We start from the raw sequence: 26115 nt of genomic DNA, 5'->3' as shown, positions 1-26115 counted from the left end.
AGGCTGGCTCCCAGGTATGGTTGCCAGGCTCTCAGAGGAGCCCAGCTGCTCCCCGCTCACCTTGTTGTCATTGACGGTGCTGCTGGGTCCGTTTAGAGCCACGACCACTTCCACGTCCGAGTCGAGAAGCCACCTTGTACCTTCAGATGCTGTGGCAACATTGGGGTTGTAGATGACGTAGACTCGAAGCCCGGAAGTTCCACGGACATCAAATGACGTGGCACCTTTGGGTATAGATCTAGGGCCAGAGCAAACAATTGGGGTGGGGGGTGTTCAGTTTTATCATTGCATTATCATCACTGATAATCGGAAAAAACTTTCTGACAGTCACTATTACGATTACATTTGAATGACATATTTTTCTTTCAAGGAACACCAGGTGGCACACATGGTTCTCCCCATCATTTAATCCTCACAACAACCCTGTGAGGTAGGTTAGGCTGAGGGAAGGCAGTGACCTCATCCCCAAATTCACACCCAGTGAGCTCCCTGGCAAAATGGGGGTTTGAACCCTGGTCTCCTAGGTCTTAACCTGACATTCTAACCAGGGGCGGACTTTGGTAATATGGTGACCCTAAGCGAGGACAAAATTTGGCCCACATCCCTGAATATTTCTTTATTTTCATGCCCTCCACCCTCTTGCCTTCTGTTCTGCGCATATTTTGTGCTCCTTCGGCTTGGCGCACTGTTTGGGGGAACCGCCCATAGCATTTCCCTAAATCAGGGGTCTGCAACCTGCGGCTCCGGAGCCGCATGTGGCTCTTTTACATCTTTGCTGCGGCTCCGGGGCGGATACTAGTGAGGGGAGGAGGCGCATTGTGCGCCCCGACACTCCTCACTGTGGTGGGCGCTGTACTGGCTGTGACGTCGCATGGGGGCAGTGCGTGCGTTAGTCACGCACCGTCCCGACGTCACCTTCCCGCCCGCTGTCAGATCGTGGCTCCGAAGATATATTTGTTTTAAATGTCGTAATGGTTTTGCGGCTCCCAGTTGTTGTTTTTTCTTCGGAAACGGGTCCAAGTGGCTCTTTTTGTCTTAAAGGTTGCAGACCCCTGCCCTAAATCCAGCACTGCTCTAACTATTAGGGCCCATTGGTTCTCTATTCCAGCTAGGCAACAAACCCAAAACACTTTAGTGCAAAGCAGGCTCAGTAAGGAGTGTGGTTCCCAATTTTTTTTGGGGGGGGGCGCCCCCTTGGATTCCATAAACTCATACCTAGTGCCTGCTACTCTAAAATAAAGAATCATTAAGAATAGCGCTTTGCACGACCTACTAAGGAAGAAAATAACACAATCCAATCCAAAACAGTAACCATTAATGGCATATTTATTCCGAAGCCAGCAAAAACTCTTTAGTTTAATGAACCCAACTAAGCTGTTGAACTTGATCCATTGATGGGGACTTGTTAGAGTCTGATAGACATTGACACCTCCATCGCACCTGTGATTCCCCCTTGCCTCTTGGCTCCTGGGAATCCTGCTGGCCACTTTGGGATCCCCTACCCTAGAACTTCCCCTGCATTCTGACTGCATTCCAAAGCCAGGATTGTGATGCAATGCTACAGCTTCAATGAGAGCTGCTTGATGACAGCCTTACACACACATACACATATATATTCCACATATGCGTTGCCACCTTTCTCTCTGTGCTTCCTCCACCCAGCCCCGTCTATGCCTTGCAGCAGCTTGTAAAGAAAGATATTAATCTGTCAACATGCAGAATTTAAAAGGGAAGCCGAGGGAGGCAGTAAATCTGGCCGTAAACCCGTCTAATCGCTCCTTTGCTTGTAGTTGGGCTCTGTTGGATTTACGATCTGCAGAAGCACACCCATTAACCATGACTCCTGGAGCTAGTCATCTTTGGTCACAGAAAGGAAGGATGGAATGCAGGGTGGAGAGGGGGGAATGAAACCCTCCTTTATGGGCCCTAAATAAGAGCAATCATTTTCATAGTGTTTTCCATGCAGGTGGAACAACCGCCTTCGATTTCTTAATCTGCACACACCTATAAAGGTCATCCTGGGAGTTTGGGCTGGCTGGTCACATAGCAGTTAAAGTCCGAAGCCCACTACAGGAAGCCCCATAGCAGGTCCTGAGTGCGAGAGCAATTCTCCCCACAACTCAGCAAGTGGTTGGTTGACAAGAGAACTCTGGACCTCCTCCTCCTTGTAATAAAATACTTGCTGGATCAGACCATAAAGGGCCCAAGTAGCCCAGCGTCCTGTTCTCCCAGCAGCCCATTCCGCTTATGTGGCTTAGGTTGCAAGGGAGAAGCTTCCCAATCAGTGGCGTAGCGTGGGTTGTCAGCACCCGGGGCAAGGCAAGTAATTTGCGCCCCCTAACCCGTGGATTTGCGCCCCCTAACCCTAACCCCCAGATGTTGCGCCTGGTGCGGCCGGGCCCCCCTGCATCCCCCACGCTACGCCACTGTTCCCAATGTAGGATAAAAAGGTAAAGGGACCCCTGACCATTAGGTCCAGTCATAACCGACTCTGGAGTTGCGGCGCTCATCTTTTATTGGCCGAGGGAGCTGGCGTACAGCTTCTGGGTCATGTGGCCAGCATGACTAAGCCGCTTCTGGTGCAACCAGAGCAGCGCACGGAAGCGCCGTTTACCTTCCCACCGGAGCGGTACCTATTTATCTACTTGCACTTTGACGTGCTTTCGAACTGCTAGTTTGGCAGGAGCAAGGACCGAGCAACGGGAGCTCACCCCGTCGTGGGGATTCGAACCGCTGACCTTCTGATCGGCAAGCCCTAGGCTCTGTGGTTTAATCCACAGCGCCACCCACGTCCCTCAATGTAGGATAGGATGTCCTTATTTTCATTTGAGAAATGTTGGAGGGTACGCTTCGCATTTGTAAGAGCTTGATCATTTAGTGCAGCATCACCCAAACTTTGGGTGCCTATTGATACAAATCGGGGCAACGTTACTGTATTCTTATCACCACCTGCTAAAAACATTGTTATTTGAACAAGCCTACCCAGTCGCTTACAAAGTTGGTGTGAACTTTCTGTACGTTTTAAACGATTTTTCTGGATGATTTCCTTGTTTTATCTTTTTGTGAACCACTTTGAGTTTTGTTTGTTTTGTTTCTTTGTTGTTGTTTTTAACAATCAAGTGGCATGAAAATTTCATGAAATAAATGCAAACAAACAAATAAATAAATGTCCCCCCGGGCTAAAGACTCTTCCTCAGCTACAACAATCAAAGCAAGTATGTAAGTATGTGACCTACTCAAGAGGTCGCAGAGAAAGCATCTTTCAAATACACCCTTTGACAGCGGCAAGGTGAACAAAGAGCCCTGTGACACATTGAAAGGCCAACAGGTTTCTTGAGGTGCAAGCAGTCTTGGACTAGAAATACAGCTTTGTCAGATGGGCAAAATGTTATCCTTAGTTGACAGGTATATCTATACATTGGCAGAAACAGTTGACAAGGTGGCTACGGGGATATGGAACGAAAAGGAGTACAGTAATGTGATATTCAGACTAATTTTTAAATGAAGTTCTTCCCCTCACCCACACACAAATTTCTGTCTCTCTGCTGATGCCGCCTTTGGCAAGCTGGCGCCTTCCAGACATGTTGGACTACAACTCCCATCAACCCCTAGTCAACGCACATCCATGTTGATGATACATGTTGGGTACAGCTAGTGGATTTGGTGGTTCTGAGCAGAATTCTTCCCAATCAGAGTTGATGCAGCAGAATCTGCAAAGCTGCAAATCTCTGCAAACCTGGATCTCTGCTACCTCGGAGTTTGATGCAGTGGGATCAGTTTTGGAGGGGAGGAAAAGACAGAGGGGCAGAGCAGCTTTTTGTTTATTTAAAAAGATTTCTGTACCACTTGATTGCCACAAAACCGCCAAACGTTTTGTAACAGATGCTAAAATTATGGATATAAATAGTTTAAAACAAGGAATTTAAAAACAACAACCCACTGTTGTACGTGTCTGGGTAGGTTTGCCTAAACGGAAATGTTTTAAGCAGGTGCCGAAAAGAGAACAGTGAAGGTGCCTGCCTGATGTCAAGAGGCAGGGAGTTCCAGAGCGTAGGTGCTGACACACTAAAATATGGATTCCTTGCAACTGCGGAACGAGTCTTATATGGCATCTGTAGCAGCGGCAGTTCTGCTGATCGAAGTGGCTGAGCTGGTATTTACATTGGTACCTCGGGTTACATACGCTTCAGGTTACATACGCTTCAGGTTACAGACTCTGCTAAGCCAGAAAAAGTGCTTCAGGTTAAGAACTTTGCTTCAGGATGAGAACAGAAATCGTGCTCTGGTGGCGCGGCAACAGCAGGAGGCCCCATTAGCTAAAGTGGTGCTTTAGGTTAAGAACAGTTTCAGGTTAAGTACGGACCTCCGGAACAAATTGAGTACTTAACCTGAGGTACCACTGTACAGAGTAGGGCAATCCCACAAGGAAACTGGTCCCAAGCTATGGATAGTGCCTAAGCATTGGGCGTGAACCACTTCCCGAACCAACGCTGGGAGTGCACTGGACAGGGAGTAAACGGGAGTGAAGTTCTACATTTAGGTAGGAACCAGCTGTGCAAATATAAAATGAGGGGACACCTGGCTTGGCAGCAGGACATGGGAAACAAGCTGAACATGTATCAACAGTGTGATGGAGCAGCAAAAAAAGGGGGTGAATGTTATTCTCAGCTGCATGAATACAAGCTTAGTGTCCAGATCAAGGGAAGTAATAGTACTACTCTATTCTGCCTTGGTCAGACCACACCTGGAATACTGTGTCCGGTTCTGGGCACCACAATTTACCGTATTTTTAGTTCCATAAGACACACTTTTCCCCTCCTAAAATGTAAGGGGAAATGTGTGTGCGTCTTATGGAGCAAATGAAGGGGGGAGACAGGCAGGAAAAGCCCCCGCGGCTCTTGGGGGCTTTTCCCCAAGGAGGGAGAAAGGACTGACTGGCCGCTTCAGTCCCTTCTCCCTTCTCGTAGAAAAGCCCGCAGGAGCCGCACGGTCCTTAAAGGGTGCGCGACTGCTGTGGGCTTTTGCGGGAGATGGGGGAATTCCCCCACCTCCTGCAAAATCTGGGAGAAGGTCTGCTCCCTGAGCTGCTCTTTGGGGCTGGGGGGGGGGGAAGGAAACCGGGCTTCCCTGGCAGCCCCAAGAAGCTCTGTCCGCTGCTCCCTGAGCTGGGGGGGGGGCAGATAATATTTTTTCCCTTGATTTCCCCCTCTGAAAACTGGGTGCGCCTTATGGTCAGGTGCGCCTTATGGAGCGAAAAATACAGTAATAAGGATATTGGCAAGCTGGAATGTGTGCAGAAGAGGGCAACCAAGATAATGAAGGGTCTGGAAACCAAATCTTACGAGGAACAGTTAAAGAAGCCTGGAAAAGAGGAAACTGAGAAGTGACATGATAGCGATCTTTTTCTTCTCCTCCAGAGCGGAAGACTCGAACCAATGGCTTCAAGTTACAGGAAAGGAGATTCTGACTAAACAACCGGAAGAAATTCTGATGGCAAAAATTGTTCAAGAGTGGATTTGACTCCCTCAGAAGGTGGTGGACACTCCTTCCTTGTAGGTTTTTTTTTAGCAGAGGTTGGATGGGCATCTGTCAGGGATACTTTAGTTGCAATTCATGCCTTGCAGGGGGTTGGACTAGATGACCCTTGGGGTCCCTTCCAACTCTGTGATTCTGTGACAGAACACCCAGCCCACGTTTTTGTCTTCCATGACGGCATGCCAAGCACATGAGGAGAGAGGGCACAGAACTACCCTCCGCCAAGCATGCAGTTACAGTGGTGCCTCGGGTTACAGACGCTTCAGGTTACAGACTCCGCTAACCCAGAAATAGTACCTCGGGTTAAGAGCTTTCCTTCAGTACTTATAGCAAAGTATTGGAAGACACAAGACCTACCCACTCTGGAAGAATGGCAGATGAAGGTGATGGACTACATGGAATTGGCGGAAATGACTGGCAGAATCCGAGACCAGGGAGAAGAGTCGGTGGAAGAAGATCGGAAGAAATTTAAAGACTATTTACAGAAATGTTGCAAAATTAATGAATGTTAGAATGATGTTGGAATGAAGCTAGGTGGTTTAAGCAGTAATGCTATAAAGGTGTATGTAAAAAAGGATTGATAACAGATGAAAATTTAAAGTTATAGTATATTAAGTTAAAGGATCATGAGAAAACAAAGAGGGAAAGAAATTGCTGATTTAAATAACTGAACTGGAATACAAAAAAGGGAGGTATGAGGAGGTCAGGGAAACAAGGTTATGAATGTAAGCTTTAGAAAGATTGATTCATTTTCCTTTTCTTCTTTTTAAGTGTCTTTTATTCCTCCCCCCCCCCCCCCCGTATTTTGTATTTTCCTTGTATTTTTATTTTTGGTTTTTGTGTAATTTTTTTTCTCTGAAATTTTAATAAATATCTTTTTTTTTTTTAAAAAAAAAGAACTTTCCTTCAGGATGAGAACAGAAATTGCGCAGCGGCAGCACGGTGGCACCGGGAGGCCCCATTAGCTAAAGTGGTATCTCAGGTTAAGAACAGTTTCAGGTTAAGAATGGACCTCCGGAATAAATTAAGTTCTTAACCCGAGGTACCACTGTATTTGAGGCCTTAAAATTCTTACAACAGTTCTTACAAACCCAAGGTTTGGCACAAAATTGGAAGCAAGAAGAATTACTGACGAAAGAAGAATGGAGGATGAAAATTATGGACTATGCAGAATTAGATAAGCTAACAGGAAGAATTTGAAACCTGCGGGACCAGAGATTCTCAGAAGACTGGAGTAAATTTACGGACTATTAAAAAAGTAATTGTGATGAACAGATTACGCTAGTAGGTTTGCAAGAAGTTTCGAAAGGTGAATTATTTGAAATAGTGCAAAAAAGATAATGAGGAGAATTGTTAGTTAAAGGTAACATGAAATTAAGAAATGCATAATAAATGATAAGAACGGAAAATCATCAGAGGTGTTGACGGAAGTCCAAAATTTATTGTATAAGATGAGAAGTTTTGTTGTATGAATGATAATTAATATTTTAAAAACTAATAAAAGTGTGTGTGTGTGTGTGTGTGTGTGTGTGTGTGTGTGTGTGTGTGTATTTCTTAACCCGAGGTACCACTGTACATGAAACCAATCTAAAATAATAAAGCTGTGTTCAGGTCCCTGACACCCTCCTCCTCCTTCTCCCTGTGCAGAACACAGTTCTTGAGGGATTACTCATACCGGAAGCTGCACACTGCTGGTGTCACAGTGTACAGAAATAGCGCCTCAGTCTCAGGGGCGTGGGCTCCTTGCACACCTAGCCTTCAAGTCTTTGCTTGCCTAACGTTGTCTGACAACCCCCCTCCCTCCACCTTTAAGGGCTCATGGCTAAACTCGGTCTATTCTCCTTCACACCTCTCCTTCCTCCGAAGAGAGAAGGACTCGTGTTCCTAGGGTTTCTTAACGTGACATAACATAACCAACAATATTCTCTTGCCTGACACAGGCCCACTCAATCACTTTAATCAGTGGAATTGCCACCGCTACAGGGGCCACATAAAACACGTTCCACATTTGTAAGGACTTTGGAACTCCCTGCCTCTTGATAGTAATCAGCTGCCTCCACTGTATTCCTTTCAGCACCTGCTTAAAACATTATTGATTAAACAAGCATATCTAGACTCTTAGAAAGTTGGTGCGGATTTTAATCTGTTCTAGTATTTTAACTTATTGTATATTTTGAAGTGTGGCTGCAAAGTTTTCCTGATTTTCCTGTTTTATCTTTTGTAAAGTGCTTTGAGGGTTATTAGCTTTTTACCATCAAGTGGTGTATACATTTTATGAAACAGATGAATAAATGAATAACATAGAAGCATAATGTAAGAAGAGCCAGTGGCCCATCGAGCCCAGTATTATTATTCAGAAACATTGTTGTTGTTGTTGAATTGCCCTTATTTTCATTGGACAAATGTTGGACAGTATGGAATCCCAGCCATCATAGCCACTGGTCGGGGATTTCTGGGCGTCAACCCCTGGTGAGCTATAGTTTCTGAGTTTTTTAATAGCTAGTAGGAAGTTGCCTTCTAGCACGTAAGACCATAGATCCATCTAGCTCTGTAATGTCTACACTGACTGGCAGCAGCTCCCCAGGGAGACCTCCCCAACCCTACTTGGAGATGCCAGAGATTGAACCCGGGGCCTTCTGCATGCAAAGCAGGTATTCTATTGGAGAGGTCTATTGTCAGGGATGACCCTTCAAGGAAGTATTGCTTAAAATATATTAGACCCTGTTTTAAACGCTGAGTCTTGTGGGTTCGTGCCATTGAAAGCTGGTGCCAATACATTTTTTTAAAAATAAGGATTTAAGGCACACTTTTCCCTCAGTGCCCCACGTGCATCACCTCAGTCCCACTCACAACAACCGCTGTAGGACAGAGACTGGAAAAACAATGACCTTGCTTATTGCCAGACACAGCTAAGATCAAACCCAGCACCAAGCTCACAATGCCCTTTAACCACCCAGGGCTGTCTATTCTCACAAAACGCTCAACTGCCAGCCCATGAAAAATGCCATCACTTTCCCACAGAAATGGCATCACTTGCCCACAGAAACACAATCACTTACCCATGGATGTCTATCGAGATTTCTGTCCCCAACACGCAGACGATGTAGTTCGGCTGCTCGGTGGACACCCGCACTACTCTCTGCCTGGCTGTCATTGTCTCAGCGGGGAGAAAAGGTGGCCAAAATTAGCACTTCTGCAGAGAGCCTAGATTGTCCTGTTTTCACGGGGAAACCAGCATGACTGGCTTAGGAAGGCGAAAAGGAACCCTGGGACCTCTGCTCCACCTTGTTCCCTTTCCCTCTTTGGTGTGTTGCTGCTGTCTCCTTGCCTTCGAGTGCAGCTGGGATCTGAAATATATAGATATATGGAGAGAAATATATAGTTGGGGAAGGGACAGAGGGAGGAGGTTCCAATCTCTCCCCAAAACACTTCAAAATCTGGGTCCTTTGGTAGGGACCTGGGTGTGCAAGGGTGTTGGATCATCAGGGAGGTCACACGCTGAGAGACAGAAAGGGCAGGACTCCTGGCTACGAGGAATACTATAATTTAGCTATTCATGTGTTCTTTTCTTTGCGTATTACTCAGGGTGCTAGGAGATGTTGTGTTTCGTTACCAAGTGGGGGAATAGGGCACCTGGGCAGGGAAAACTGATTTGGGATTGGAGAGGGCTATTGAAGCCTATGCTTTCCCTCCACAGTCAGAGGCAGTGATGCTTCTTAACAACAACATTTATACCCCATCCACCTGGGCGGCTGCCAGCACATATAAAAAGATAATAAAATGTCGAACATTAAAAGCCTCCCAATACAGGGCTGCCTTCAGATGCCTTCTAAAAGTTGTGTAGTTCTTTATCTCCTTGACATCTGGTGGGAGGGCGTTCCACAGGGAGGGTGCCACTGCCGAGAAGGACCTTTGCCTGGTTCCCTGTAACTTCACTTCTTGAAGTGAGGGAACCTCCAGAAAGCCCTCAGAGGTAGATCTCAGCGTCCGGGCTGAAGAATGGAGGTGCACACACTCCTTGAGGTATACAAGGGCCATTTAGGTCAGCACCAACACTTTGAATTGTGCTTGGAAACATACTGGGAGCCAGTGGAAATCCTTTAGGACCGGTGTTATATGGTCCTGGCGGCCATATAATCCCAATTGCTGGGGACCGCAGGAGGGAACAGGGCTCTGGTGCTTGAATGCTGCTTGTGGGTTTCCCACAGGAATCTGGGTAGCCAAGGAATTTTTTTTTGGGGGGGGGGGTGTATAATGAATTTAAAAATATGTTAAAATTGGTAATCCCCCCCCAAAAAAAACCCTGAAGCCTTTTTGCTAGGGATAATGGGGACGGAGGTTCGGAAGAAGCTGGCTAATCTTTTTATGTATGCAACAACTGCAGCCAGAATCTTTTACATGCAAAAATGGAAAGAGGAAGAGATTCCACACAAAGAATAATGACTTATAATATTAATGGGTTATGCTGAAATGGCGAAACCTGACTGTAAAACTATGAGATCAAAATGGTGAACTGTTTATGGAAAATGGAGGGTTTTTGTTTTTTTACTATTTGTCAAAGTATTTTAGAAATATGAAAACACAAGCAGGATTCAAGATATGGGCGACGGGGCGGGGGGAGATAAGATGGAGTTATGAGGGTTAGCAATAAGTATAATGCAACAATAAAGGGTAAGAATAAAACGGCTTTTCCATGCAAACCAGGAAGTGACTTCTCCAGACAAAGGAATGTCTTTTCTTTTCTTATCTCTGTGGCTGTGATCTCCTGGGCGACGCAGACGCCATTAGGCAGTTTAATGTGCATGCATGCTCCGTCCATTTCCCTCCCTCCCTTCCATCACCCCCTCTGTGCAGACCCGGGCACCGCCAACCCACGCTACACCACTGGTGTTGAGCGATCCCATTCTCCCTGGTGCATTTCCTCATCAGAAAGAGTCCAATTCCTTACTGCTTTTCTTATCACAAAAAGACCAATTTGGAGGGCAGGGGTGGGCAGACAGGCAGAGAGCAGGCTTGTTGTGAATATGAACTTCAGTTGTGTGACTTGAGTTTGCTCCCATGTGATTGAATTATTTAATTGCAGTTCCTTCCTGGCAGGGGGTCGGACTAGATGACCCCACCAATTCTATGGTTTGTTGAATCCCATCTGACTGTCTGGAAGCACCTTTTGAAAAAAGACACCCCTGTGACTTTCCCCCTTGGATCACCCCTGCAATCCCGGAGGAGCAATTGACACGGCACTAGAGGAGCCAGGTTGTCCCGATGGCTTGGGGCGCTCTCTCTCCTCTTCTTCATGACCTCAGGCTGAGCAGCCAAGAGAGAGACAGCTCCCTTCCCAGGTCAGATGTCAGATTTTGCCCATCTGACAGGGCAACAGTCACCGCTTCATCATAGCCAGGAGAGCGGATGCTATAATTTGAGATGTTATAATTAACTGGGATTAAAACAGAACACATAATATGGCGTTATACGTAACTGAGCTGCATACTTCTGATTATACTGTGTGGCATAGCAGACTAGGACATAGGAGAGACCAGGGTTTGAATCTTCCTCTCGGCCATAGAGCCTCCTAGGTGTAACCTTGTGGGCTAGTCACTCACTCGCAGCCTAAACTACCTTGCAGGGATGATGTGGGGAGTAAACGAAGAGGAGAACCAGTTACGCCACCCTCAGCTCCTTAGAGGAAAGATGGGATACAGATACAATGAACAAATGAATAACGTATCTTAAGATCATTAATTTCAGTGGGCTAGCACTTGGTTCAATATAATCCAATATGTTTTGCACATCTATGGATCAGCAAATCTATCCATGTCAGTTTCTCTCCATTTCCCCCCCATTTTTTCAGTCTTAAATTCAGCTTTGCACACTTCCACATCAATTTGCAGATTTTTAAAAGAATAAACCTAAAGATCCACCAGCGTTTTGGCATGCATATTCCCTTAGTATGGACATTCTTGCAGTTTTCGCTGATGTAACACATTTTGGGGTGCTGATTTCACTAAGATGTCCAGTTTTTTGCACAGTTCACCCCTGTACATGCATTTCTGTACACGCTGCCTGGCTGGAGAGCTGCGTTGCAAAATTCAGAGAAGTGTGAATTTTGAAGGACTGTTCTGTTTTGGTTCTCATATGGTCCCAGAACGTGCAAATTGGTTAGGCTCAAAATGCAAACGGAATCAAATCTCCCCAAACCTGTTCACAAATATGGCTGGTACCAGTGCTAGTTTCTGTTGATTCATTTTTCCAGAATGGAGCACGACTTTATTTGTAATTCCCATTATTTGTAATTCTGTTCATTTTTGGAGCAAAATTCTGCAGCTAGACTGTTGGTGGGACAGACAGAAATTATACTGCCTGCCTATAGGTTACCGAGCCAGGTTTAGTTCATTAATTTGTGTGGTCCTTATCAACTTGGGTCCAGAATACTTTAAGGAACACCTGATTTCTTAAATCCCTGCCTGATCACCGTGATCTTTGGGGGATTCCAGTGCATGGTTAATCTATGGAACTCACTGTTAGGATATTTCCGTTCCACCTTAAAGGGGAGCAGGATGTTTGTGTCACAGCCTGCGTATTTCCTGTTTTCACAGGATGTTTCTGTTGTGCCTTTGCTTTTGTTCTCTCTCTGTCCGAGACACTGACGCAGGCAGTCATGTCTTTCTTTGTTCTGATCAACGCTGAATAAAACTTGTAAATAATGCTCTCCTGAGTGCGACTTTTGCTGTGCATTATCTGCTGATAGAGTATGCATGAGCTCTAGAATGTGGCAAGATATTTTATAGAAACTCATGTCACTAATTGCTGATACTGCGTGCCTACGGGAGATCGATGGATCGTCCGGCAGACGGCTTGGGGCCATGATGGACTTTGTCTCCCTGGCAGTATCCCAACACTCACTCCTGAAGGCTTTGCCTCCACAGTTAAATGCAGCAATTTTTCTGAATCCAAGCTGCTGGAATCTGCAGGAGGGGAGAGGGCACGTGTGCCTGGGTCCTACTTGGGGGTTTCCTTTGGGGGTACCTGGTTGGCCACTGTGAGAACAAGATGTGGGGCTAGATGGGCCATTGGCCTGATCCAGCAGGTCTCATGTTATATCCTCATGTCTGTTCTAGTGTGTCCCCCACCCCATGGCTCAGATGTACATGTTGCTGTGCGTTCAGACCCAGATATGCAACTCCTTCCCACCTGATATCAGACAGGCCACCTTCCCTGCTGAACATCAACAGCTCCTCCAAGTGTCCCTGTTTTTCAGGGGCAGTCCTGGACTTACAGAAGTTTTCCCGGTCTCTCTCTCTCTCTCTTTCTTTTTTCTTTCCTTCCTTCCTTCCTTCTTATTAATTAATTACTAGAGTTTATGTACTGCCCTATGGGATGCAGGTGGCGCTGTGGGTTAAACCACAGAGCCTAGGGCTTGCTGATCAGAAGGTCGGCGGTTCGAATCCTCGCAATGGGGTGAGGTCCCATTGCTCGGTCCCTGCTCCTGCCAACCTAGCAGTTCGAAAGCATGTCAAAGTGCAAGTAGATAAATAGGTACCACTCTGGTGGGAAGGTAAACAGCGTTTCCATGCACTGCTCAGGTTCGCCAGAAGATGCTTAGTCATGCTGGCCACATGACCCGGATGCTGTACGCCGTCTCTCTCGGCCAGTAAAGCGAGATGAGCGCCGCAACCCCAGAGTCGTCAGCGACTGGACCTAATGGTCAGGGGTCCCATTACCTTTTTACTGCCCTATACCGGGAGGTCTCAGGGCGGTTCACAGAAAAGATCACAACATATATCAGAATAAAAACAACCACCCAATAACACCCCACTTCCAGAAAAGAGCCACATTTTAAAAGGGTATAGTATGTCAAACAGATCAACCAAAGTCCTGGTTTAAGAGAAACATTTTTGTCTGGTCCCTAAAGGTGTGTAATGAAGGCGCCTGGTGAACTTCCGTGGGGAGAGCATTCCACAAACAGAGCCACTGCAGAGAAGGCCCCGTTCTCGTGTTGCCACCCTCTGGACCTCTCAAGGAGGAGGCAAATGAAGGAGGGCCTCAGAAGATGATCTCAGGGTTCAGGTAGGTTCATATGGAAAGAGGCAGTCCTTGAAGTATTGCGGTCCTGAGCTGTTTAAGGCTTTGTGGGTCAAAACCAGCACTTTGAATTGGGCCCGGAAACTAATTGGTAGGCAGTACAGACAGACCAGGATCGGTGTAATATGCTCAAACCGTAATTTGATCCTGAAATGTCTCGATTTTCTTTAGGACGTCCCTATTTTCATCGAAGAAATGTTGGAAGGCATGCATCAACTGCTTGATGATGACCAGCCAGCATTTTAAGTAAGTTGCATCATGCCGATTTTATGTTTGCATCTTTAAAAAACTCCTATTATTTGACTGTTGCATTGCTTTATTGCTTTACTTATCAGAGAGGTGTTTGTGGAGGGTTCCGTGATTATATTCATTAGCTGCAGTTCCGGCATTGCAGGGGGCTGTACTAGATGACCCTCAAGGTCCTTTCAGAAGCCTAGGATGTGTTGTTGTTGTTGTTGTTGTTGTTGTTGTTGTTGTTGTTGTTGTTGTTGTTGTTGTTTAGTCATTTAGTCATGTCCGACCCTTTGTGACCCTATCAACCAGAGCACGCCGTAGCATGGGTTGTCAGCACCCGGGGCAAGGCAAGTAATTTGCGCCCCCTAACCCCTAACCTGCCGCCGCTGCCAGCTTCTTCTTGCTGCTGCCTGGTCTGGTCTGGTGTGGTTCTCTCCCGCGCTCAGCGCTGCGCTGGGCGGCTGCTGCACTGCCCCTCCCCCAGATTGTCCCTCGCTCTCGCTCTGCACCGCACGCCTGGCACCCACCCCCTCCACAGTGGGCTGCGACCCAGCGGCTCGGATCGGATTCGCACAGCCAGCACTGCAGTGAGAGAGAGTGAGTGAGCCAGGTAGGGGCAGAGACCTGCGAGTGCGAGCGCCCCCCCCCAGATGTTGCGCCCGGTGCGGCCGGCCCCCCCTGCACCCCCCACGCTACGCCACTGCATGCCAGGCACTCCTGTCTTCCACTGCCTCCCGCAGTTTGGTCAAACTCATGCTGGTAGCTTCGAGAACACTGTCCAACCATCTCGTCCTCTGTCGTCCCCTTCTCCTTGTGCCCTCCATCTTTCCCAACATCAGGGTCTTTTCCAGGGAGTCTTCTCTTCTCATAAGGTGGCCAAAGTCTTGGAGCCTCAGCTTCAGGATCTGTCCTTCCAGTGAGCACTCAGGGCTGATTTCCTTCAGAATGGATTGGTTTGATCTTCTTGCAGTCCATGGCAAAAACGACAGTCTGTGACTAGATCGCCACCTGGCCATTGCTGCTATGGAAGAAGTTGTTAAGGGCAGGATAGTGGGGTCCCCGTTTGCAGGGACTGCACTTCCTTTTCATCAGGCCCACAACCAAATGCAGCACCGCCGCCCAGGATAGTTTAATTAGGTTGCTAATTGCATGCATTAATTAGTATGCCAGCATGCACAATTGCCGACTGACGTACGAAGCCTCACCAGGTAATTGCAGGCAATGAAAGGAGGAAGCAACAGCAAGTTCTTGTTTGTGGGAGGATTTATTTAATTAGTCTGATTGCATTGGCCATATGGTGTCGGGGTGTCTACATACCTCTGCCACAAGGACGCAGAGCAAGGAAAGACCACTGGGTGCCAGTGGGGAGAGAGGGAGAGAAAATATCCCCTATGCACTTGAACGCCTTGGAATCTCTCCTCTAAAAAGGGAAGCGTTTGGTTTTGCAGCGACAGTCCTGAAGATATACGGTAGCTCTCCAGAATGGATAGCTGGGCGAAAAGAAATCGTACATGGTTAAGCATCACCTCTAGATCCGCACCCTACATTTAAAATACACATTTAAAGGGCATGGCTTCCTCCAGAGAATCCTGGGAACTGTAGTTTCCTAAGGGCGCTGGGCATTGTGGCTCTGCGGGGGGGACGGGACGACAACAATAGGATTATTGGGGGTAAAATCATGTGCTTTAAATGTGCACAGAATTTTCCTTAAATGTAGATCTGCCCCACATCCCAAAGTGCCCTCTTTCTTTCTCTTTCCCTCACCCCCATATTCCTTCTTACTCTTCAGCCTGTGGCGCTTCTTGTTCCCCAGTCAAATTGGAGATCAGAAGGTGAGAGGTTGAATCCCTAGCCTGGAGCGTCTCCAAGAATCCTGGAGAGCCCCTGTCAGTCAGTGTAGCTGGACCAAAGAGCCTGGCTTGGTATAACACAGCGCCCTATCTTCTTATGTCTTAAGGAAAGGGCTGTAACTCAGTGACAGAGCACCTGTTTGGCATGCAGAAGGTCCCAAGTCCCAGGAAACCTCGAAGAGCCATTGCTGCCAGTCAGTGGAGACAATATTAAGCCGGATGGAACATGGCCTAATTCTGTACGTGATTCTTTAGACAGCTCCGTTAGCAGAGCATGAGACTCCTAATTACAGGGTCCTGGGTTCGAGTCTCATGGGCAAAAATATTGCAGCGGGTTGAACTAGATGACCCTCGGCGTCCTTTCCAACTTTACAATTCTATGATTTCATGCATTCCTTAGGGTTCCCCCACCAGAACCCTCTAGAATGATCAGAACAATCCATTCCCAGGCTATTTTCTATAATATGTATAATTAACTGAGGCATGTCTTCTTTTTTCTCCATTTAAATCTTGGGGCAAGATATACGACCAGCGCCAAGGAGCCTCAGCCAAACCTGGGCATTAACTTATGATTAATGCTGTTTGTCAGAGTCGTCCTGCATGATTTATTTTGGCACAAGCCCTGGGTTTGCATGCTGAAATCTTGCATTGACTCAGAGGTTCCCCCCTTTTTTTCCTCTCCCTTTAAACTATTAGTAGTATAAAGTTCTGGTAAAACAACTCACCTTTCCTGGCAGCGAACAGTCTTTGCTGGGCAGAGCAGGAAGAATGTCACAAATCCGGTCTTGGTGGCTTAGGGTCATGAAGGGGTCCCTTTGCTTGTGAAGTGAAGAAAAGTTCTGCAGGATCAGGCCAGTGGCCCATCTGGGCCAGCATCCTCTTCTCACAGATGCACCGCATGAGAAACCCATAAGCAGGAACTGAGCAGAAGAGCAGTCCTGGCTACAGTGGCGTAGCGTGGGGGGTGCAGGGGGGGCCGGCCGCACCGGGCGCAACATCTGGGGGTTAGGGTTGGGGGCGCAAATCCACGGGTTAGGGGGCGCAAATTACTTGCCTTGCCCCGGGTGCTGACAACCCACGCTACGCCACTGCCTGGCTAGTAGCCATTAAAACACTTATACTCCATGAAATTGTCCAACTTTGCCCACTTATGTTCAGGAAAGGGCAGCCAAAACCATACCTTCCAACATTTTTCCAATGAAAACAGGGACATCCTATTCCATCGTCATAATAATAATTTTATTATTCATATCCTGCCCATCTGGCTGGGTTGCCCCAGCCGCTCCAAAAATGAACTTCCCTATACCAGGCTACTTTCAGATGTCTTCTAAAGGCTGTACAGTGGTACCTCGGATTACATACGCTTCAGGTTACATACGCTTCAGGTTACAGACTCCGCTAACCCAGAAATAGTACCTCGGGTTAAGAACTTTGCTTCAGGATGAGAACAGAAATCGTGCAGCAGCGGCAGCAAGAGGCCCCACTAGCTAAAGTGGTGCTTCAGGTTAAGAACAGTTTCAGGTTAAGAACGGACCTCCGGAACGAATTAAGTACTTAACCCAAGGTACCACTGTACAGTTACTTATCTCCTTGGCTCATGGGGTTGCATAACTCCATACCCTCCGATATTTCTCTGATGAAAATAGGGGTGTCCTAAGGAAAAGTGGGACATTCCAGGTTCAAATCCGAAACCAGGGCAGCTTCTGTAAATCTCGGACTGTCCCTGGAAAATAGGGACACTTGGAGGGTCTGCAAAATTATCAAGGGGATGGAGTGGCTCCCCGTGAAGAAATATTGCAATGTTTGGGATATTTTAGTTCAGAGAAAAATAAGAGGTGACATGCATTGCAGGGGGGTTTGACTAGATGATCCCGGGGTCCCTTCCGATTCTACAATTCTATGATTCTGCGATGGATTAGGCATAGCTTGGAGAAAATGGACAGAGAATTTTTTCCTCCCTCTCCCATAACACTAGAATTTGTTGACATTCAATGAAGCTGAATGTTGGAAGATTCAGGATGGATAAAAGAAAGTCCTTCATGCAGCGCAGTGTTAAACTGTGGAACTCCCTCCCACAGCATACATGGGTGGCCGCCAACTTGGGTGGCTTTAAAGGGGGATAAGAGAAATTAATGGAGTATCTTGGTAGACCCACTAAATGATTTCCCTGCCTGGTGTAGCAATTGCAATGGGCTCTGCTAAATGCTGTGTGACTTTTAATTGTATTTTTACAGCTGCCTGAATGAAGCCTACAGGCTGCTGGTGGTTCATGAACCACCATATGGAAACCCCTGATTTAGAGTATGTGCACCCTGCTTCTCATTATTAGTCATCAGTAATAATACCAGTGAAGTATGTAACAATATAACACAATTCAGCACCTGGAGCATTATAGAATAAGAGCAGGAAGATAGGTCTCTGCCCCAAGGAGTCTACATTCCTTTTTTCTTTTCTTTTCTTGGTAATCCCCAGCATCTATTTGGCACGCATACAGCTTATCCTCTTACTTAATAATAATTTTATTATTTGTACCTCACCCTTCTGTCTGGGTTGCCCCAGCCACTCTGGTTGGCGTCCAACACATATAAAAAATAACAATAACAAAAACCAATACAGGGCTGTGTTTGGATGTCTTCCAAAATTTGTATAGTTCTTTCTTTCCTTGACATCTGAAGGGAGGGTGTTCCACCAGGCAGACATACTATCAAGAAGGCCCTCTGCCTGGTTCCCTGTAATTTTACTTCTTGCAGTGAGGGAACCACCAGAAGACTCTCAGAGCTAGACCTCAGTGTCCAGGCTGAATGATGGGGGTGGAGACGCTCCTTCAGGTATACAGTGGTACCTCGGGATCCGTTCCAGAGCCCCGTTCACATCCTGATGCGAACGCAACCCTCATCTGCGAGTGCCCGGGTCACAAATTGCCGCATCTGCACATGCGCGTGATGTCTTTTTGAGTGTCTGCGCATGCGCGGGCGGCAAAACCCGGAAGTAACGCATTCTGTTACTTCCGGGTCACCATGGAGTGCAACCTGAAAACACTCAACCTGAAGCAACTTCAACCCAAGGTATGACTGCACCGGGCTGAGGCCGTTTAAGGCTTTAAAGGTCAGCATCAACACTTTGAATTGTGCTCAGAAATGCACTGGGAACCAATGTAGATCCTTTAGGGCAGAGGTCAGCAAACTTGTTCAGCAGGGGTCCACTGTCCCTCAGACCTTGTGGGGGGCCGGACTATATTTTTTTTCTGTGGGGAGGGGGGAGAGAATGAATTCCTGTGCCCCACAAATAACCCAGAGATGCATTTTAAATAAAAGGACACATTCTACTCATGTAAAAACGAGCTGATTCCCGGACCATCTGCAGGCTGGATTTAGAAGGTTATTGGGCTGGATCTGGCCCCTTGGGCCTTAGTTTGCCTACCCATGCTTTAGGGTCCCAGCAGCTACTCCCAGTCACCTGTCTATCTGCTGCATTCTGGATGGTTTCTTGTTTCCGAGTCCCCTTCAAGGGTAGCCCCAGGTAGAGCCCCTTGCAGTAGTCCAAGTGGGAGATAACCAGAGCATGGACGAGACAGTGCGTGGGCAGGTAGGGTCTCAGCTGGTGTACCAAATGGAGCTGATAGACAGATGCCCTGGACGCAGAATTAACCTGCGCCTCCATGGACAGCCATGCGTCCAAAATGACCCCCAGGCTGCCTACCTGCTGAACTTTGATATAGGGGAGCCACACACAGCACAAGCGTGGGAGGCAAAGTGTGGCTGGCAACCTGGCCGCACTTGCCCACGTGCCAGGACTGGGGCCGTCAGGAACATAATCCCGGCTTTGTAGAACAACCCGCCAATTTGACATGCGGAATTGATGACAAAACCGACGAGGGGCGTGTGGGAAAGGCTCGATTTCACAACCGGACTGGTTTGGCTGGGTGCCTTTGTTTCCCTCCTCTGGGTGTTTCTGCAAGGGATTTGTTAATGGATGGTTTTTGATGGGAGAGAGGTGTGATCCCTCGGGTTACAGAGCGGGCACTTGAGAGAGAGTACAGGTTCCATTCCTGCCTTGTGCAGAGAGGTAAAGAATTCAGAACGGCTTGCAGGGAGCTCCTTGCCCTCTGACACAGACCTGTAGACCTCCAAATGTTACTGGACAACAACTCCCACCCTCTTCCCTGACTTTTGCTTCGGCCAGCTGATGGCAGTCCAACTCCATCTGGAAGGCCAAACATGATGTTCCCCATTCTGGGACTAGACCATCACTTGCCTCTACTTCCCTGGGCCACACCGGGGTCACCCCTTGTCTGCCTCCCTCAGTCCATGCCTGCTCACCGTAAGCCTGGGCTACTCTGCCGCCTTTGCCCCAGGGATGAGGAGGGGGGCACATCTGGCTGTGGCCCCTCAGAATTTAGCACCCTGAATTTTGCCACTGAAACACACATACATTCAGTGCTTTTTTCTGGGGGGATGCATGGACGCGTACCCCTAAACATTTTTTTAATCTAACGGGAGAAGAAACTAAAAGGGCTGCCGATGGCTGCAAGGGTGAAGTTGGTGGCTGTGGTTTTTTTTTGGGGGGGGGAGTGTGTAATGTCCCACCCCATTCTGATCATCTGGGGAAGCCAAACCCTCACCCGCAAACCCCATTCCCAGCGCAGCGCTGCTTGTGCTGGGCGTTTGCGGAGCTTGCTGCACGCTCTGGGGTATCTGCGGGCGCAAGATCAAACAAGGGCTCCTCCTATTTCTTGGGGGGCGTGCACATATTTTTGTGGTGTGTGTATGTTAGGGGTGCCACGAAATGAAGCTTGTCACCAACGGCAAAAAGATGGGGAGAGCTTGGCGTTCACAGGGGAAGAGGCTATTGCTTGGCGTGGGTTACTGGCAAGGAGATGATTCAGCTCTCCAAAGAGCGTTTTCCTTTTTTGTGCGTGTGTGTGTGTAAGCGCGTGTGTTTGTTTTGGATTGCAGCCATGCCCTGGTCTGATTCCTCAGAAGTAAGTCTCAGCAGTCAAAATGAGAGTACCCCTAAACTTTTTTTTTCAGAAAAAAAGCACTGCATACACTAGTATATAAACAATCTGAATTTGTACAGGAGGGCAATCCTTGACTCTTAATGACCTCAAATATTTCCTCTGCAGAATTTACTATCTTGGAGAAACCTCTCCCAATGGTTCTTTTCACTCACAAATCCTTCAACTCCTGTCAATTTTTGCATTGAGAGAAAAAGGATGAGAGAAAGGTACTTCACACATGCTCCGCAGCACATTGTTATTATGTGGAAGCCCCGTCTCTTAATCCTAGGGATTTATGTGTGTTTGTGTATGGACTCTGGTTACTCAGTACTGGAAGGCGCTCTGCACATGCTCTGCAGCATGCCTTTGTTATTCGGAAGCCCTGTCTCTTAATCCTAGGTAGGGTGTGTGCGCTGGTGTGCAGACCCCAATTACTCAGCATTGAGAGAAAGGCACTTTGCACGTGCTCTGCAGCACACCTAAATCATTTGCTTATTCCAGGACTGTTGGCGCTGCTGAGACATCCAGGAAGGTCCTCCCGCCTCATATGGGCTACGGTGCTCAGACCAGCAAACATCTCCTGTCCGGGCCGCAAAGAAAATGGCCCAGGACACCTTCCTCTGGAACTGCAAAGTGGCAGGGGGTTAGACTAGATGACCCTTGGATCCCGTTCCCACTCTGCAGTTCTATGGTCCTAACTCTGTTCTGTTTTCAGGGTCTGGAGGTGGTGAGCTGGCAACCTCTAGTGGAGCCAGCGCCAAACTGCAGGTGGTTTCGCCAATCTGGGGAAGAGGATGTCTCCGTCTGTGACCTACAAGTATGGGTTTGGAGGAAAGCAGAGCGAAGATATTGATGTTTGACTCACCTTTATACTCCAGGCATGAGCCCAGAATTCTACCTGCCCAGGCACACATGCTGCAGGCAGGGCCAGCTTCCTGTTTCCATGATAAACAAGTCTGGTTCAGGCCATGGGTTCATCTAGCTCAGGGGTCTGCAACCTTTAAGACAAAAAGAGCCACTTGGACCCGTTTCTGAAGAAAAAACAACAACTGGGAGCCGCAAAACCATTGCAACATTTAAAACACATATATCTCTGGAGCCGCGATCTGACAGCGGGCGGGAAGGTGACGTCGGGATGGTGCGTGACTAACGCACGCACTGCCCCCATGCGACGTCACAGCCAGTACAGTGCCCGCCACAGTGGGGAGTGTCAGGGTGCACAATGCGCCTCCTCCCCTCGCTAGTATCCGCCCCAGAGCCGCGGCAAAGGTGTAAAAGAGCCACATGCGGCTCCGGAGCCGCAGGTTGCAGACCCCTGATCTAGCTCAGTACAGTATTGTCAACTCTGACTGGCAGCAATGGCTCTCCAGGGTTTAAGGCAGGAGACAACTCCAGTCCTTGGAGGCTGAACCTGGGACCTTCTGCATGCCAAGCAGGGGCTCTGCCACTGAGCTACAGTCCCTCACCTAAAAATAATTTAAGAGTCTAGTCCTCATAGTTCTTGAACTGTGCATGCAATGCTGGTTCTTTAACCACTCAGCTAGGCTCCTCCCTTAGGACATCAGAGCGCAGAAAGCCCAGAATTGTCTACACTGACTGGCAGCAAAGGCTCTCTAGGGTTTCCCAGCCCACCTGGAAATGCCACTAGGGATTGAACCTGGGACCTTCTGTAAGCCGAGCAGCTACTCTAGCACTGAGCTGTGGTCCTTTTTTGTTAAAAATGAAGCAAGCCTCTAGTCCTCATTGTTCTGGATAAAGGGCTGATTTGAGGAGGAACGGAGGAAGCTGCCCTATACCTGGTCACACCCTGGGTCCATCTCACTCAATATTTTCCACACTGGCTGGCAGCAGGTCTCCAGGGCTTTTGGGCAGATGGTCTCTCCTAGCCCTACCTGGAGATTGAATTTGGGGCATTCTGCATGCATGGAGCTACAGCTTTTCTCTTAAAACAGAGCAAGATTCTAGTCCTCATGGTTCTGAATTAAGGGCTGATTTAAATATACCTTATACGGAAATCAGACCTTTGAAAAAAACATTGCCTGCATCTTTCAGAAGCCATATGGTCAGGTAACATGGATGCAAGTCCTCATTTTCCTGTTTTGACTTTAGAAACACACCTTTCTTCTCTTTAGCAAATTGGGGCTTATTTCCTTTGTTTTAGTTTTTTACGCAACATTTGACGTTGTTCAATTTACTTTCAATATAATATTTTTTTACATTTTGATACCCCATCCTTATGTCTGTGATGTTCCTGTTGTATTCCTTTATCTGCTGCCATAACTGCCATTTATTTTCTGTTGTAATTATTGTTGTTGTTTGTTGTTTAGTCGTTTAGTCGTGTCCGACTCTTCGTGACCCCATGGACCAGAGCACACCAGGCACTCCTGTCTTCCACTGCCTCCCGCAGTTTGGTCAGACTCATGTTTGTAGCTTCGAGAACACTGTCCGACCATCTCGTCCTCTGTCATCCCCTTCTCCTTGTGCCCTCCTTCTTTCCCAACATCAGGGTCTTTTCCAGGGAGTCTTCTCTTCACATGAGGTGGCCAAAGTATTGGAGCCTCAGCTTCAGGATCTGTCCTTCCAGGGAGCACTCAGGGCTGATTTCCTTAAGAATGGCTACATTTGATCTTCTTGTAGTCCATGGGACTCTCAAGAGTCTCCTCCAGCACCATAATTCAAAAGCATCAATTCTTTGGCGATCAGCCTTCTTTATGGTCCAGCTCTCACTTCCATACATCACTACTGGGAAAACCATGGCTTTAACTATACGGACCTTTGTTGGCAAGGTGATGTCTCTGCTTTTTAAGATGCTGTCTAGGTTTGCCATCGCCTTTCTCCCAAGGAGCAGGCGTCTTTTAATTTCGTGACTGCTGTCACCATCTGCAGTGAACATGGAGCCCAAGAAAGTGAAATCTCTCACTGCCTCCATTTCTTCCCCTTCTATTTGCCAGGAAGTGATGGGCCCAGTGGCCATGATCTTTGTTTTTTTGATGTTGAGCTTCAGACCATATTTTGCGCTCTCCTCTTTCACCCTCATTAAAAGGTTATTTAATTCCTCCTCACTTTCTGCCATCAAGGTTGTGTCATCTGCATATCTGAGCTTGTTGATATTTCTTCCGGCGATCTTAATTCCGGCTTGGGATTCTTCCAGCCCAGCCTTTCGCATGATGAATTCTGCATAAGTTAAATAAGCAGGGAGACAATATACAACCTTGCCGTACTCCTTTCCCAATTTTGAACCAATCAGTTGTTCCATATCCAGTTCTAACTGTAGCTTCTTGTCCCACATAGAGATTTCTCAGGAGACAGATGAGGTGATCAGGCACTCCCATTTCTTTAAGAACTTGCCATAGTTTGCTGTGGTCGACACAGTCAAAGGCTTTTGCATAGTCAATGAAGCAGAAGTAGATGTCTTTCTGGAACTCTCTAGCTTTCTCCATAATCCAGCCCATGTTTGCAATTTGGTCTCTGGTTCCTCTGCCCCTTCGAAATCCAGCTTGCACTTCTGGGAGTTCTTGTTCCACATACTGCTTAAGCCTGCCTTGTAGAATTTTAAGCATAACCTTGCTAGCGTGTGAAATGAGTGCAACTGTGCAGTAGTTGGAGCATTCTTTGGCACTGCCCTTCTTTGGGATTGGGATGTAGACTGATCTTCTCCAATCCTCTGGCCACTGCTGAGTTTTCCAAATTTGCTGGCATATTGAGTGTAGCACCTTAACAGCATCATCTTTTAAAATTTTAAATAGTTCAGCTGGAATATCATCACTTCCACTGGCTTTGTTATTAGCAGTGCTTTCTAAGGCCCATTTGACTTCACTCTCCAGGATGTCTGGCTCAAGGTCAGCAATCACACTACCTGGGGTGTACGAGACATCCATATCTTTCTGGTATAATTCCTCTGTGTATTCTTGCCACCTCTTCTTGATGTCTTCTGCTTCTGTTAGGTCCTTTCCACTTTTGTCTTTTATTATGTTAATCTTTGTACGAAATGTTCCTTTCATATCTCCATTTTTCTTGAACAGATCTCTGGTTTTTCCCATTCTATTGTTTTCCTCTATTTCTTTGCATTGCTCATTTAAGAAGGCCTTCTTGTCTCTCCTTGCTATTTTTTGGAAATCTGCATTCAATTTCCTGTATCTTTCACTATCTCCCTTGCATTTTGCTTGCCTTCTCTCCCCCGCTATTTGTAAGGCCTCGTTGGACAGCCACTTTGCTTTCTTGCATTTCCTTTTCATTGGGATGGTTTTAGTTGCTGCCTCTTGTATAATGTTACGAGCCTCCATCCATAGTTCTTCAGGCACTCTGTCCACCAAATCTAAATCCTTAAACCTGTTCTTCACTTCCACTGTGTATTCATAAGGGATTTGACTTAAATTGTATCTTACCGGCCCAGTGGTTTTTCCTACTTTCTTCAGTTTAAGATTGAATTTTGCTATAAGAAGCTGATGATCTGAGCCACAGTCCGCTCCAGGTCTTGTTTTTGCTGACTGTATAGAGCTTCTCCATCTTTGGCTGCAGAGAATATAATCAATCTGATTTCGATGCTGCCCATCTGGTGATGTCCATGTGTAGAGTCGTCTCTTGTGTTGTTGGAAAAGAGTGTTTGTGATGACCAGCTTGTTCTCTTGGCAGAACTCTATTAACCTTTGCCCTGCTTCGTTTTGAATTCCAAGGCCAAACTTGCCAGTTGTTCCTTTTATCTCTTGACTCCCTACTTTAGCATTGCAATCCCCTATAATGAGAAGAACATTCTTCTTTGGTGTCATTTCTATAAGGTGTTGTAAGTTTTCATAGAATTGGTCAATTTCAGTTTCTTCAGCACCAGTGGTTGGTGCATAAACTTGGATTACTGTGATGTTAAAAGGTCTGCCTTGGATTCGTATCGAGATCATTCTATCATTTTTGAGATTGCATCCCAGTACAGCTTTTGCCACTCTTTTGTTGACTATGAGGGCCACTCCATTTCTTTTACGGGTTTCTTGCCCACAGTAGTAGATATGATGGTCATCCGAATTCGCCCATTCCTGTCCATTTTAGTTCACTGATGAACTTCCAACTTACCCAGGTTCATGGTTCTTACATTCCAGGTTCCTATGCAATATTTTTCTTTACAGCATTGGACTTTCCTTTCACTTCCAGGCATACCCGCAACTGAGCGTCCTTTCGGCTTTGGCCCAGCCGCTTCATCAGCTCTGGATCTACTTGTACTTGTCCTCCGCTCTTCCTCAGTAGCATGTTGGACGCCTTCCGACCTGAGGGGCTCATCTTCCAGCGTCATAACTTTTATATGCCTGTTGTCTTTGTCCATGGAGTTTTCTTGGCAGGGATACTGGAGTGGCTTGCCAGTTCCTGCTCCAGGTGGATCACTTTTGGTCAAAACTCTCCACTATGACCTGTCCATCTTGGGTGGCCCTGCAC

The 26115-nt window shown here is 47.1% G+C and overlaps 2 protein-coding genes across 3 annotated transcripts in view; one reads left to right on the top strand and one right to left on the bottom strand.

Moving 5' to 3' along the window:
• LOC310712059 (protein-arginine deiminase type-1-like) overlaps positions 1-9746 on the bottom strand; it is a 32173-nt gene extending 22427 nt beyond the window's left edge. The window contains exons 1-2 of the mRNA XM_083514677.1: positions 8595-9746; positions 61-238 (exon numbers count right to left, since the gene is read on the bottom strand). Of these exons, the coding sequence (XP_083370803.1) occupies positions 61-238; positions 8595-8689 (273 nt within the window). The 5' untranslated portion in view covers positions 8690-9746. The remainder of the gene's footprint in view (positions 1-60; positions 239-8594) is intronic.
• LOC310712058 (protein-arginine deiminase type-2-like) overlaps positions 1-26115 on the top strand; it is a 97760-nt gene that overhangs the window by 5375 nt on the left and 66270 nt on the right. Inside the window, exon 1 of one of the 2 annotated variants that reach the window (XM_083514675.1) lies at positions 13786-13860. The exons of the other annotated variant lie outside the window; for it this stretch is intronic. Within the exon in view, the coding sequence (XP_083370801.1) occupies positions 13838-13860 (23 nt within the window). The 5' untranslated portion in view covers positions 13786-13837. Of the gene's footprint in view, positions 1-13785; positions 13861-26115 lie in introns of those variants that run through there. 2 annotated transcript variants of the gene reach the window in all.

Source organism: Podarcis liolepis (genome assembly GCF_965112155.1).
Source record: "Podarcis liolepis genome assembly, chromosome: 7".
Taxonomy (NCBI): domain Eukaryota; kingdom Metazoa; phylum Chordata; class Lepidosauria; order Squamata; family Lacertidae; genus Podarcis; species Podarcis liolepis.
Note: the sequence above shows the minus strand (reverse complement) of the source record. Positions and strands in the feature narration are given on the sequence as shown.